The 14,761-nt window shown below is 43.1% G+C and overlaps 1 protein-coding gene across 1 annotated transcript in view; it reads left to right on the plus strand.

The window, feature by feature from the left end:
• The first annotated feature begins 273 nt into the window (after positions 1-273).
• The window catches only part of SYN2 (synapsin II), a 154,975-nt gene continuing 140,487 nt past the window's right edge, over positions 274-14,761 (plus strand). The window contains exon 1 of the mRNA XM_040246702.1: positions 274-686. Within this exon, the coding sequence (XP_040102636.1) occupies positions 301-686 (386 nt within the window). The 5' untranslated portion in view covers positions 274-300. The remainder of the gene's footprint in view (positions 687-14,761) is intronic.

Here is a 14,761-nt window from a genome sequence, read left to right on the forward strand (position 1 = left end):
GCAGACCGGAGACTCCCGCCCGCGGCACTGGCGGCGAGTCAGGGGCGGTGCCGGCTCTGCGGAGAGGGGCGTGGCGACCCGTGGCCCCGCCCCCGGCCCCGCCCGCTCCCTGGCGCCGAGCCTCGCGCCGCCCCGCCCGCCGGGCCCAGTCCTCCGCGGCTGTCTGCTGGGCTCGCGCGCCGCGCACTGAGCTTGGGCCACCTCAGCCGCCTCGCCGCCTCAGCCCCTCGCCGCCGCCTGCGTCTCGCCCTCTGCGCCGCCCGGCCCCGCCGCCCCGCGCGCCCCCAGCCTCTCAGCCAGATGATGAACTTCCTGCGGCGCCGGCTGTCGGACAGCAGCTTCATCGCCAACCTGCCCAATGGCTACATGACCGACCTGCAGCGGCCGGAGCCCCAGCAGCCGCCGCCGCCGCCCCCCGGCCCGGGCGCGGCCTCGGCCTCGTCGGCGCCCCCGGCCGCCTCACCCGGCCCCGAGCGGAGGCCGCCGCCCGCCCAGGCGCCCGCGCCGCAGCCCGCGCCGCAGCCGACCCCGGCGCCGTCGGTGGGCAGCAGCTTCTTCAGCTCGCTGTCCCAGGCGGTGAAGCAGACCGCAGCCTCGGCGGGGCTGGTGGACGCGCCCGCGCCCGCGCCCGCCGCCGCCAGGAAGGCCAAGCTGCTGCTGGTCGTCGACGAGCCGCACGCCGACTGGTAGGTGCCCGGCCGCTCCGGGCTGGGGGCGCGGGGGCCGCGCGGGAGCTGCTCCGGGGCCCAGGGCGGTGTCGCAGCGACGAGAGGCAGGGTCTGGGGCCCCGCGGTGAGGACAGGTCCTGCGAGCGCGCTTGCGGAGGGGCGGGGAGGCACTGATCGGCCCCGAAAGGTGAGGGCCGAGGCAAAACCGCCCCTCAGTTGACTCAGACCCCTCGTAATAGGCTGGAGCTACTTTATCCAACAGAGAAGAGTCGTAAGACGTAGTGGCTTTTTTTTCTCTTCTTTCTGAGGGGTCGCGGAGGGGACAGACTTTTCTGCCTCTATACATCAAAAGCTGAGGCGAAAAAGGTCCCAAAGCCCCGGAGGGACATTGAAGGCCAATAAAATGAGTTCTGCTTTATGAAGCCGGGCGGTGGGGGGCGAGTAAGGAATTAAAATAGGTATTTTGAGGGGCGGGGTGGTGAGGTGGAGAGGGCAAAGGTAATTTTTCACCCGGTCGGTTGAAGGCTGATGTCAGTATTGACATCAAGGTTGACCACAGATGTGGCAGCCCAGGTGTACACGGACCTGTACAGCATGGGGAAGTCGTTTAAGAATAGTACGCTTCTTGTATTTTGTGCGGCCCCAGGTGTGTGCGTGTGTGTGTGTGGGGGGGGGGGCGGCGGGTAGGAGTTGGGATATGTGGCTTAATAAAATCTTTTTTGGAAGGGGGTATGAGTTTTGGGGTGGAAGTGATGGTGGCTTTTTCCAGTCGATAGGATGATGACCGAGGTAAAATATTCTGGATCATTAAAGGATCACAAATAAAAAGAGATCTGCCTTAATGCAGTAGATAGGGAACTTAAAATTTTTTTTCTTCTTCTTTTATTCTTTTCTATTTTTTAAAAGGGATATTCCAACCCGGAATGGTGAAGGTTGGGGGACTATGTGACCTCTAGTTGATAAAAGCATGAATGAGTTCTGTTTAAGACAAATTCGTTAAAAGAAGTTCTAATTTATGGAGGAGGAAATTGACCCAGGGGCGCATGGTTGGGTTGGGAGGTGATAGTGGAATTGACTGGTGAAGGGCTTGAAGAAATGAAGAGGTGAGGGAAAGGGGTTGCTTTTTCTTCTGGACCATGGAAAGGGTTTCGTTTTTTTTTTTTTTTTTTTTTTGGCGGGGGGCAGGGGGGGCAGCTTGTTTGTTGGTGGTTTTTCCTTTCCTCACTAGAGTTGGGGTTGGAAACTAGACCTAAGTCTTTCCTCCCAAGAGGCAGGCACAGAGGGACCACTGAGCTATTTATCTCCATTTCCTCTTCTGACTGCTTCTGTGGTTTTCTCTACCATTTTCTTACTGGGAGACCTACAGGGAGAGAGTGCTGGCATGGGGGTGATGAAAGTGAGATGTAGATGTAGAGATGCTCTCCTGCTGGCCTGTAAGCACGACCATTCTGAATAGTCACTTGGGTGACTTGTGTAGTTGGTTTTTTCTTAGGACAGCAGAGTAGAAAATCTAAAGGGACCTTTGTAAGGAAATGACAAAGGCACAAGGAAGGGTATACTGGGGAAGGTCAGAGAGTGTACAGTGGTGCCATTGGCAGTACCCTATGAGAATTATTCTAACTCAGTTCAGAATCAACAGGTGCTTATTAAGTGGGAAGGAAAGGCATCTAAGCTTTCTTAGCATTGTTATATGACAAACCTTGTACTAGGTGTTCGAATAGATCTCTTGTCAAATTTTTACCACCAAACTGAGGCTTAGAGAAAGTAAGTAATGTGTTCACATTCAAATGGTAGGACTAGAATTTGAACTGAGGCCTATTTGACTCCATTATTGCCACTCCGTTATATTACCTCCTATTATTATTATTTTATTAGTAGTAATATTAATAATTAGCTCCCTCTAGGGGCTAGGCAGTTGTACCCACCTTACAAGGAACTAAAGACTAATTTGAGAGACAAAACGAAAACATAAAACAGTTAACAAAAAGGAATCTAGAATAATTAGTTGAGACTAGTGTTTCAGGCATTCAGTAGATGTAATGATTAGTGAGAGTTAAAGTTATTGGAGAAAACTTCACAAAGGATGAGTCCTGAAGAAAGGCCAGGAAAAGGAGGGGAGAAACGAGAAAGAAATCAGTGCTTCATTTTTTATGCAAGAATCTGATCCTTCTATACACGCTCCTGCTCTCCTACCCTGTTGAGGGCATTTGTTTTGGGTCTAACTACCAGTTAGGTACAGGTAGGAAGATACTCATTTGAATGGGTATGTGTTTATAACTGCTTCAGTGGCTTGAGATTTGAAACTCTCCTTGGCTAGTGTTATTCTCTAGGAAGACCTGCCTGGCATGAACCACAAAATTTACGTTACTCTGGAGACTAGACTTCTGATGAAAGTAGTAGAGGCCATTTTCCTATGGACTGCCTCCCAACTGTTTTCTCTGAAGTAATAATGTTGATTTATTAAAACTCATGAACCCAGTTTGAGTCTAGTGCTTGACAACAGTTCTGTGCTTCTGTGTTTCGGTGCTTAACAGCAGTTCTCAGACTTGCAGTCTGTCTTCTTTTAAGGTGTCTATGTTTGTTAAAAACATCTCAGTTAAATATTGCTGAGTGGTTTTATTGAAAAGTTTCTATGAGTTAAGAAGCAGATGCCTGCTTATGACAAGCTCAGTGACTTTAAAAGGTGTTTTTTGTTCTAAAGGTTGATTTTAGTAAATTTGTCTCACTGTTTAAGCTACCTACATAGTATTCTGTGAGCAGGTGTCATACATGCCTGGTATTATTTTCTTGGTGCTTGAATAGGAAGTCAAAGTATAGCCTCCCAGTAAAATTTAAGAATTTTGGTCCCATTTGAATTATGGAGTTTCAATAATTGGAAATCTAAAGGGGGGCTTAAAATAGGCAGCCTTGATACACAGCCGATTCTTCTGAATTTCTGTAGCGTAATTGTGGGCAATAGAATTTGGGGATCTTATCACTAACCAGGTTGATGGGAAAATTGGAGGGTGTTTCTCTTTTTTTTTGCTTGAAATGTGTTTTCATTGGGTGCCTGAGGCCTTGAGATTAATTGTACATTAAAGAATCATTGAAAAATGTTTCTGTTCCACTAAAAAGTGATATCAAGCTCATTATATACCTTTTTAGTTAATTATTACTATAATTATTATATGTAATAATCATTTATTTTAAAATTACTATTATATAATAATAGCTGTATTAATATATAATAATATATATGTATATTGTGTGTGTATATACACACATAGACACACACACGCCTGAAAATGTGTGTCTTCTTTCATAGTTTGTACCTGAATTTGAAGTCCAGTTAAGATTGCATTTTAATGACCTTTGAGCTTAAACAAGGAATAAGCATCCAATTGTATGTATTATTTTTTCTGTGTATTATATTCTCACTGGTTATGAGGTAAGTTTTCTCTCAGATTCTTCCCTGCCTCTGTTCCTGTGAGCCTAATTCCAGTGACCAAGTGCTTTTTCAACATCAAATGTCTCAGTGTTTGAATTTGAAAATCAGGATGGTTCTAGGGATTATCTAGAGTATCTAGAGACTGCAGATTGGTAAATCCACAGATGTTTATTGAACACCTCTGTATAGGGTATATATGCTAAGAAAAATGAGACATAGTACCTCTCTACTAAGATCTATCTGTCTGGGTGAATAGACAAGATAAATACATTTTTAAAAGTTTCCAGAAACTTCCCCTCCTATTAGAACTATGGTCCTTGGATTAACAGAGTTGGCATCAACAGGAGCTTTTCTTTTTTTTTTTTTTTAATTTATCAAGGGATCATTTTACTACCTCGATGGACATGGGTTTGGGTAGACTGTGGGAGTTGGTGATGGACAGGGAGGCCTGCCGTGCTGCAATTCATGGGGTCGCAAAGAGTCGGACATGACTGAGCGACTGAACTGAACTGAACTTACTACCTCTACTTTTGTCTTTGTTGTTGTTTTCAATTTTTTAAATTATGAAAGTATGATAATGCATTTACAGGAGACTTGGAAAATACAGAAGGTTACATATAGTTCCACTGTGTATTACAATTATTTTTTTAAGCAGATAAATGTAAGATTTTAGTTGAAGTTTCAGTATCAAACACTCAAAAATTAATAGAATGAATATACAGAGAAACAGAAGGATATAGTAGACCTGAAAAGCACTGTGAACCGATTCAACATAATTAGATGTATACAATTTTTACACAACAACAGAATTTGTAGGAACTTACAATTTCTATGTAAGTTCCCATAGACTGTAAACTGGGAGACACTGGAACATATCCAGGGACACAAAACAAGGTGCAAAAGTCTCATGGTCTAAATGTATTAAAATCATATGGAGTCTGTTCTCTTATCACTATGGCATTATGTTAGAAATCAATATCAAAAGATATTTGAAAATAATCCACATATTTTCAAGCACAACTTAGCCATCAAATGTCTCAATAAAAGACTGAAAAAAAACAGAGGGTAATTGCAGAGAAGAAAGCAGTTAAATGAGAAATTAATATAAAAATGAGAAATTAGTATTAAAGATACTTTAAACAAAATCCCATGTATTTGGAAATTAAATGTCTACTTTTAAATGATGGGTGTATCTAAGAAGCCATAACAAGGAAAATTAGAAACTATTTGTAATAGAATAAAAATGAAGAGAGAATTATCAGAATTTGTTGCATGCAACTGAAGCTGCTCAAAGCAATTGAATACAATATGGAGTCTTGAATAGGGTATGAAAAGAAATAATAGACACTAGCAACTTCACTTTCACTTTTCACTTTCACTCATTAGAGAAGGAAATGGCAACCCACTCAGTGTTCTTGCCTGGAGAATCCCAGGGACGGGGGAGCCTAGTGGGCTGCCATCCATGGGGTCTCACAGAGTCGGACATGACTGAAGCGACTTAGCAGCAGCAGCAGCAGCATTAAATTTTGTGAAATTTGAACAAAATGTGTACTTGAGTTAATAATACTGTATCACTTTTTAATTTCCTGGATTTTTTTCTTTTTTTGCAGCATAGTATTTCTTTATATTCTCAGAATTGGATTGGAAGTTTCAAGCCTCATTCAAATTTTTTTTCAGTCAGTAAGATAGTAAATTTCTTTACTTTTATCAGTAATACTAAATGCCAAAATACATAGAACTATATCAAAGTTTTATGTGAATATAAATTAGAAATCTAGCATTCTATTCAAACTAAGTAAAACAAGTGGAATCAAAATGTTATAAATTGTTTTAGCTAGGCAAAAATTCATAAATTTTATAAAATATATATATTATACATTATATAGGCTTCCCCGATGGCTCAGATGGTAAAGAACCCACGTGGCAATGCAGGAGACATAGAGACATGGATTTGATCCCTAGGTCAGGAAGACGCCCTGGAGAAGGAGATGGCAACCCATTCCAGAAGCCTCACAGGCTACAGTCTCTGGAGTTGCAGAGTTGTACACGACTAAGCGACCAAGACACACACTCACACACGTGCCTTATATATACATACACACACACTACCTCTACTTTTAATATACTTTGGGCATTAGAACTTGCTTATTCTTTAATACACAGCAATATTAATTAAAAGGCACAAATAGACAATGGTTAGGCGATGAACTTGTCTAAAGACTGATGGGCACAGACCCTTCTTAAGCAGGAGCTTTTTGAACTACAGATTATTAGGTCCCACTTGACGCCCACAGAATCGTAATTTGCATTTGAATAAGCCCTCCAGGTGATTCACAAGCACATTAAATTTAGGATGCACTGAATTAAAGGTTATGTGATTAGTGCTAAAGGTGTGGTAAAGCACCAACTCCGATCCTTTTTTGAGCCACTGCTATATGTCGTGTGGTCCCATGTTCTTTACAAATATCATTTAATCTCTACCACAACGATGTATTGTATTGTGGATGTTTGAAAGACGGAGAGATGGATGTGGACTAGAATGGAAATAGTGAGATTTGAACTGAGCTTTAAAGAATTTAAATCAAAAGAGACAAGTTGGCTCAGTCCAGACAGTGGATGGCATAAGCAAAGTGCACCGGTAGAAAAGAGGGAGACCACCATGAGACCAACTTGGTGTCTGATCTGGGAAGCATGTGTTTCCATTCTTCTCTAGTGGGTCTTTGGGCATTTCATTAAGAATAGGGGAATTCAAAGTACAGTAGCCTGGACCAGTGCTTGTGTGTAGTTCGAGAGAAATATATGAATTGAAACTTGGGGTGGGAGGCTCAAGTGAGATCTGAGGCTTCTCTCTGCCAAATGTTTTATCGATATGTCCTGTTTCTAATACAAACATACTGATTCCATAGAATTTTGTTGTTCATAGCAACAGTAGCCTATAGCTTAAAATCCTAGGTTGTTAGAGCTGGTATATCATCCAGATTATTTTATAAATAAGGGAAATGTGGATCTGAAGAGGCAAAGTGGCTTGTTCAAGTTTACTGAGAACTAGGATCTAGAACTTCTAAGTCTTTCTTATAAACCCAGAGAAATGGAATGGTTTGCCCAAGGTCAGATAAGAAGTTAGTGAGAGAATGGAGACCAGAATTCTCATCTTCTGACTCTTTAATTATCGGTAGATTCCTTAAATTTAACCCCTTTGCTCTGTGAAAATTCTGTTGTGTCTGCTTCTTTTAAGGAGTTATTGTGAAGTTGTGAATGCTTCAAAAAGAACCACTTGAACATAATATTGCACTATATCTCCACCAATAATTTCACTATCTTATTTATGTTATTGTTGTTTCAGCAAAGGTCACTGTAAAATGATTGAAGGAGACTCTTATAGCCTACTCATCAAACTCCAATAGTATAATAAAGTTAGTAGGACTGTAGTATTAGGATGACCTTGCTCCCAGGGATGCATTTTTGCCTTAGTGTCCCTGTCTGCTGTTTACTGTCTTTCTGTACCCAAATTCGGAATGGAGGCCAAAATAGCAAGTTTCCCAGAATCTCATACCTTCCCTTCAGATTTACAAAAGAGTTAACTGGGATATGTTCAGTTCACTTGAGCGTCTAAACACAAGCCAGGTGCTGGGAATATAAGATTAAGTTGTGCATAGGCCTTGTCCACTGAGATCTTCCAGTCCAGAAGGGGAGAGGACAGACATTTAAATAGGATTTTAGTGTAGCATGGTAATTAGTATGCATAAGATGCTGTAGGAACACAGAAGAATAATATTGTGGTTAGAGGTGTTTGTACCACTACTTGTTAAAAATGTGCCACTATTGAGCCTGAGGGAGAAGGAAATGGCACCCAACTCTAGTACTTTTGCCTGGGAAATCCCATGGACAGAGGAGCCTGGCAGGCTACAGTCCTTGGAGTTGCAAAGAGTCAGACACAACTGAGTGACTAAGCAGCACTGAGACTCTGCTCTAGAACCTGGAAACCACAGCTGCTGAAGTCCTAGGGCCTGTGCTCAGCAGCAAGAGAAGCCACCACAGTGAGAACCCTGTGCACCGCAACTAGAGAGTAGCCCCCACTCAGTGCAACTAGAGAAAAGCCCAAGCACCAGTGAAGACCCAGCACAGCCAGTAAAGACATAAATAAAAACTTATTTTAAAACATGTGCCACTGTGTATTCTTAGCTAAACCACTTTGCGTCTTTGGAGTTTGATTCTCAGTTCAGTTCAGTCGCTCCGTCGTGTCCGACTCTTTGCAACCCCAAGAATCGTAGCACACCAGGCCTCCCTGTCTTGAACTCAGGTCCATCGAGTCCGTGATGCCATCCAGCCATCTCATCCTCTGTCGTCCCCTTCTCCTCCTGCCCCCAATCCCTCCCAGCATCAGAGTCTTTTCCAATGAGTCAACTCTTTGCATGAGGTGGCCAAAGTACTGGAGTTGCAGCTTCAGCATCATTCCCTCCAAAGAAATCCCAGGGCTGATCTCCTTCAGAATGGACTGGTTGGATCTCCTTGCAGTCCAAGGGAGCCTCAAGAGTCTTCTCCAACACCACAGTTCAAAAGCATCAATTCTTCAGCACTCAGCTTTCTTCACAGTCCAACTCTCAGATCCATACATGACCACAGGAAAAACAATAGCCTTGACTAGACGGACCTTAGTCGGCAAAGTAATGTCTCTGCTTTTCAATATGCTGTCTAGGTTGGTTATAACTTTTCTTCCAAGGAGTAAGCGTCTTTTAATTTCATGGCTGCAGTCACCATCTGCAGTGATTTTGGAGTCCCCCAAAATAAAGTCTGACACTGTTTCCACTGTTTCCCCATCTATTTCCCATGAAGTGATGGGACCAGATGCCATGATCTTCATTTTCTGAATGTTGAGCTTTAAGCCAACTTTTTCACTCTCCTCTTTCACTTTCATCAAGAGGCTTTTTAGTTCCTCTTCACTTTCTGCCATAAGGGTGGTGTCATCTGCATATCTGAGGTTATTGCTGTTTCTCCCGGGAATCTTGATTCCAGCTTGTGCTTCTTCCAGCCCAGCGTTTCTCATGATGTACTCTGCATAGAAGTTAAATAAGCAAGGTGACAACATAGAGCCTTGACATACTCCTTTTCCTATTTGGAACCAGTCTGTTGTTCCATGTCCAGTTCTAACTGTTGCTTCCTGACTTGCATATAGGTTTCTCAAGAGGCAGGTCAAGTGGTCTGGTATTCCCATCTCTTTCAGAATTTTCCACAGTTTATTGTGATCCACACAGTCAAAGGCTTAGTCAATAAAGTCAATAAAGCAGAAATAGATGTTTTTCTGGAACTCTTGCTTTTTCGATGATCCAGCGGATGTTGGCAATTTGATCTCTAGTTCCTCTGCCTTTTCTAAAACCAGCTTGAACATCTGGAAGTTCACGGTTCACGTATTAGTGAAGCCTGGCTTCTAGAATTTTGAGCATTACTTTGATTCCCTAAACCCTGTCAAATGAGAGCACGGACACAGACATTCTCTAAGATCCTTTACAGCACTACGTTAGTTCCATGTTATTGTTTTTGTGCGTTTTTCTTTCAAAGGCTTTGGCTCTATGATTTGTTCTATTTGGTAATGCTTGCAAACTTTTGAAAGAGGAGGCATGGGTCAGTGTATGGCTCACATGTCCTTGGATGAAAAGCTCATCTTCAAGTACTCACCCTTCAGTACCCCTTTCTTACAGCATTGCTACCATGTCGTATACACCCCCCAAAAGGGGTTGGTCCTGTAATGCCCACTGTGTATGTTTCCTCCTCAATAGTGGGGACTTGTGGTTGAATTTCTCTCTCCCTGATAGATGGAAGAACATTTGAATACATACGTTGAAGTGTTGGCCAACTGCATTTATTTCTTGATCCCTACTGGGTGCGCTGTGTTGCACAGTTTGCACAACATCTTCATACCCATTGTGTCATTTTGTCTTCATGATGATGAACAAACAGGCTCATAAAAGTAGTTGTTTGCCAAATATTAAATAGCTGTTCAGCTCTCCAGGTCACCGTTTTTTGGTGTGCATGAACACCCCATGCTTGCTCTTCCTCCTTCCTTTCTGGAGAACAGTTGTTGTGCTCTCTGCCTCTTCTGCTCTCTCAGCCTGGGCATGAAGATGTCTTTCTTTTTACTTTCTGTCCATCTAGTCAAGGCTATGCTTTTTCCAGTGGTCATATATGGATGTGAGAGTTGGACTGTGAAGAAAGCTGAGCGCCAAAGAATTGATGCTTTTGAACTGTGGTGTTGGAGAAGACTCTTGAGAGTCCCTTGGACTGCAAGGAGATCCAACCAGTCCATTCTGAAGGAGATCAGCCCTGGGATTTCTTTGGAGGGAGTGATGCTGAAGCTGCAACTCCAGTACTTTGGCCACCTCATGCGAAGAGTTGACTCATTGGAAAAGACTCTGATGCTGGGAGGGATTGGGGGCAGGAGGAGAAGGGGACGACGGAGGATGAGATGGCTGGATGGCATCACTGACTCGATGGATGTGAGTCTGAGTGAACTCCGGGAGTTGGTGATGGACAGGGAGGCCTGGCGTGCTGCAATTCATGGGGTTGCAAAGAGTCGGACACGACTGAGTGACTGAACTGAACTGAAGACCTTTCTTCCATTCTACTCCTCCCAAGCCCAGCTTTAATCCCTTTCCAGGACATTGTGTGTATCTAGTTCTCGTTTAGGGGACCTATCAACTTTATGAAGTAACTTGAGCCTGATTTAATCCTACAAAAGGAGGCTTGAGCTTTGTGGGAGTAAACTGGAAATCCCCTGTCTCTATTGTGGACTTGAATCCTTGGAGGGGCCTTAATATTAATAATAACACAGCTTAAGACTGTGTTTTCTTTTATACCTCCAAGTTTTAGTGATACAGAATGAATCTTCTGTCGTCGAACCCTGTGATGTGCTTCTTGGGACACCTATGGATATGATTCCCTTTTCAGTCCTATCACATCCTGAGGCATAGCTGATGATGAGAATTTAAGTTCTGTAGAGTCCTATGTTTACTAACATTTTAATTCCTGGGGAAAAGGACAGCAATGAAAGATTGATCTGCTAATCAATTAGTGAAGAGCTAATAACTCCAGTTTGTTAGTTTCCATGAAGACTACAAAATAAGTGAAAAACTTGGAATTAGATAAATTATATAATGCGTGCTTTCACTTTTGAGAACTTGTACAGAATCTTAGGGAAGACAAAATTAGCATTGTATAGTGGAAAGATCATTGCAAACATTTAAAATATCTGGATTCAATCTCTCCTCTGCCATGTAACTTTTTGTTTCACCACAGACAGTTTAACTATTGAAGCCTCCTTTTCTATTACAGAAATTAAGGATTAGAGCTAAATCATTTATCTTCAGAGTCCTTTAGAAACTTGATTTCTAAAGGTGAGATTGTTTGATGTTATAAAGAGTTGTTCAGAGAAGGAAGAAATCACTGTGGGCTGGTAAAGTCACAAAATATGTCACAGAAGGGCTAGATCTGAGCTGGGCTTTGAAGGCTGAGTGAGATTTATATTCATAAGGAAGGAGAGAGGCATTACAGTTATAAGGAAGAGAACGCAAAATTACAACAGCAATAATGCATAAAATGTGTGTAAGAGAACTTTTAGGCTAGTCAGCATACACGTTTCAGGACAGGGAAGAGAGGAAGGGAGGTTTGGATAAGCGGGGTGACATGATGACAGGAGAAACGATGACAATAATGTCTAATGTATTGGGTATACAATGTGATAGGGGTTCTTTTATACAGAAAGTTATTTTTGAGATGGCTTATTTGTAGAGACACTTTATACTTGGAGGACTGTCACATCCATGTCTCATTTAATCCTCCATACAGTAGTATTTGGGCTTTCCAGGTGGTGCTGTATATGTGTGTGTGTACATATGGGGCTTCCCAGGTGGCTCAGTGGTAAAGAATCCCCTGCTAATGCAGGAGATGCGGGCTCGATCCCTGGGTTGGGAAGATCTCCTGGAGAAGGAAATGACACCCCACTCCAGTATTCTCGCCTGGGAAAGCCCATGTACAGAGGAGCCTGGCAGGCTATGATCTGTGGGGTTGCAAAGAGTCAGACATGACTTAGTGACTAAACAGCAGTAGCTTATGCACATCTGCTATTTATTTATTATTTCTGATTGCACTGTGGGTCACGCAGGATCTTAGTTTCCCAATCAGGCGTTGAACCCTTGCCCCCTGCACTGGGAGCACAGAATCTTAACCTCTGGACCACCAGGGAAATCTCAAGGTGTTCTAAGTAAATGTTTTAACTCATTTACTAAGTTATGAAACAGATTACTGTTGTTAACCTAATTTTACAAATGAGGAAACTCATGGTGAATTTGAGATTTGAACCCAGGTAGTTCAACTCTTGAGACTGTGTTCTGTAATCACTAGATAACAATGTTCCAAATTTCTCCTTGGCACCGAACACGTTGGTGTTTCTTTTCCTCAGTGTCACAGACATGTGTTTTATGTTGAGCAATGTCTTGTTCCTGTGAACTTCAGTTTCAGCTATCAAGAGGAAATAAAGTATATTTCAAAGGGGTTTTGTGAGAATCAGTTGATGTAAACTCTCAAAAATGCTTAATGTGACTAGGACCTGGGAAGTGTTCAATAAATGTTTCATCATGACAAGCAGATTTTCATAGCAGCTTTGAGGCAGCAGCTTACATATGAGTATTTATAGGTGCCTTCAAGTCAAGTAAAATCATTTGTAGACAGGTTTCTATGACACTAAAAATAATTTTGAAAAATAGGACAAACCTAAATGAATAATCCTTCATTTTCGTTGGAGTAGTTTGTTGCACATAGTTGAGAAAATACTGATTGCTAATGTTTTGAAACAGTCTTGGGGTAAGTTGTTTTTGAGATGGCTCAGTTGTAGAAATTACACTTTGAGGACTGTCACATCCATTGTCTCATTTAATCCTCCATACGGTAGTCTTTGGGCTTCCCAGACGGCACTAGTGGTAAAGAATTCACCTGTCTGTGCAGAAGACGTAAGAGACACAGGTTTGATCCCTGGGTCAGGAATATCCCCTGGAGGAGGGCACAGCTACCCACTCTAGTATTCTTGCCTGGTGAACCCCATGGACAGAGGAGCCTGGCGGGTTAGCATCCTTGGGGTTGCAAAGAGCTGGTTGGACACAACTGAGGCAACTTAGCATGCGTGCATGGCAGTATGTGTGGGGCAGTAATTAATGCTGTTTTAGTTTATCTATGAAGGAATTAAGGTGGGAAAGTTACCCCAAGTCAAATAGCCAGGAAGTGCTACAGTCAGGACCACCACCCAGGTCTCTGTCTTTGGCTCGTGTGTATTTTCCTGTGGGCTTCCTAGACTGAGCTGCAGGTGCCGTAGAGCTAGCTGGCTAACTAATTTAGTTCGAAACTTGTTTTCAGTGAACAGTACTATTAGTTATTCCAGCCTTTTGTCAAACTTTGTTTGCCGTGAGTATTTAGATTACTGATTTCCCTTCAGTGCTACCTTGGGGTTCTCTTGCAGAAACTGCTATATTTGACTCAAAAAACCAGTGAACAGTGCCATGGAAGATGGCCACGGGAAGGGTGGGGCTGGGATTTATCTTCTCTGGCGAGATTGGAGCCAAAAGATCTCAAGAAGCACCATGATGTTCTGGGCAGCTTGGGAGATTTGTAGTCAGAAGGTCTGGGTTTAATTTAGCCATAGCAAGCTGCTATTCTCTGAGTCTCAGTTTCCTCATCCTTAAAACTGGAATCATAAAACCTGCTCTGCTTTCTTCATAGGATTGTTCTGCGGACAGATTTCAAACAGTAACATCCACATCAGATTTAAATATATGCATATTGAAACTGTAGCAACAGGTGGGACTAAGAGTGCATATGAGGAAGAATTCCACACTTAATTTCCTTCTAAGCATTGTCATGGGCTTCCCAGGTGGCCAAGTGGTAAAGCATCCACCTGCCAGTGCAGGAGGCACACGAGACATAGGCTTGATCCCTGGGTCAGGAAGATCCCCAAGAGAAGGAAACGGCAACCCACTCGAGCCTTCTTGCCTGCAGAATCCCATGGACAGAGGAGCCTGGTGAATTACCGCCCATGGGTGTGGAAACAGTTGAACATGGCTGAGTGACTGAGCACACACACACACAAGTATTGTCGTGGGCAATTTTTCTATTTAATTAGGAGTAAGAATTTAGGGGACAAATAGTTTCTTCGCAACTGTCAGGGCTGCTGATTCTAGTGGAAACTGTGGAAACAGATAATTCTGTTTCCCCACGTTTCTGCACCTTCCCCCTCCACTGATGCCTTTCATTCTTTGTCCATGGCCTCCTGCAGCCTAGGACCCATTCCAGAGGTGAACATGTTTTCTAAAACAAATTTGGGAATGAGGTCTTGTTTTTCAGTAAGAAGATAGTCTGAGAGATGTTTAGATGCTGACATATGGAAATTGGGGGGAAATTTGGGGCTTCCCTGGTGGCTTAGATGGTAAAGAATCTGCCTGCGATGCAGGAGACTCAGGTTCAATCCCTGGGTCGGGAAGATCCCCTGAAGGAGGGCATGGCAACCCACTCTAGTATTCTTGCCTGTAGTCCATGGGTCACAAAGAGTAGGGCACGACTGAGCGACCAACACATTTTGGAGGTTGAAGACAATCGTGGTTGCTGATAGGAACCTCTTTGAAATCTA

Source organism: Oryx dammah, unplaced genomic scaffold (genome assembly GCF_014754425.2).
Source record: "Oryx dammah isolate SB20612 unplaced genomic scaffold, SCBI_Odam_1.1 HiC_scaffold_9, whole genome shotgun sequence".
In the NCBI taxonomy this organism is placed as follows: Eukaryota; Metazoa; Chordata; class Mammalia; order Artiodactyla; family Bovidae; genus Oryx; species Oryx dammah.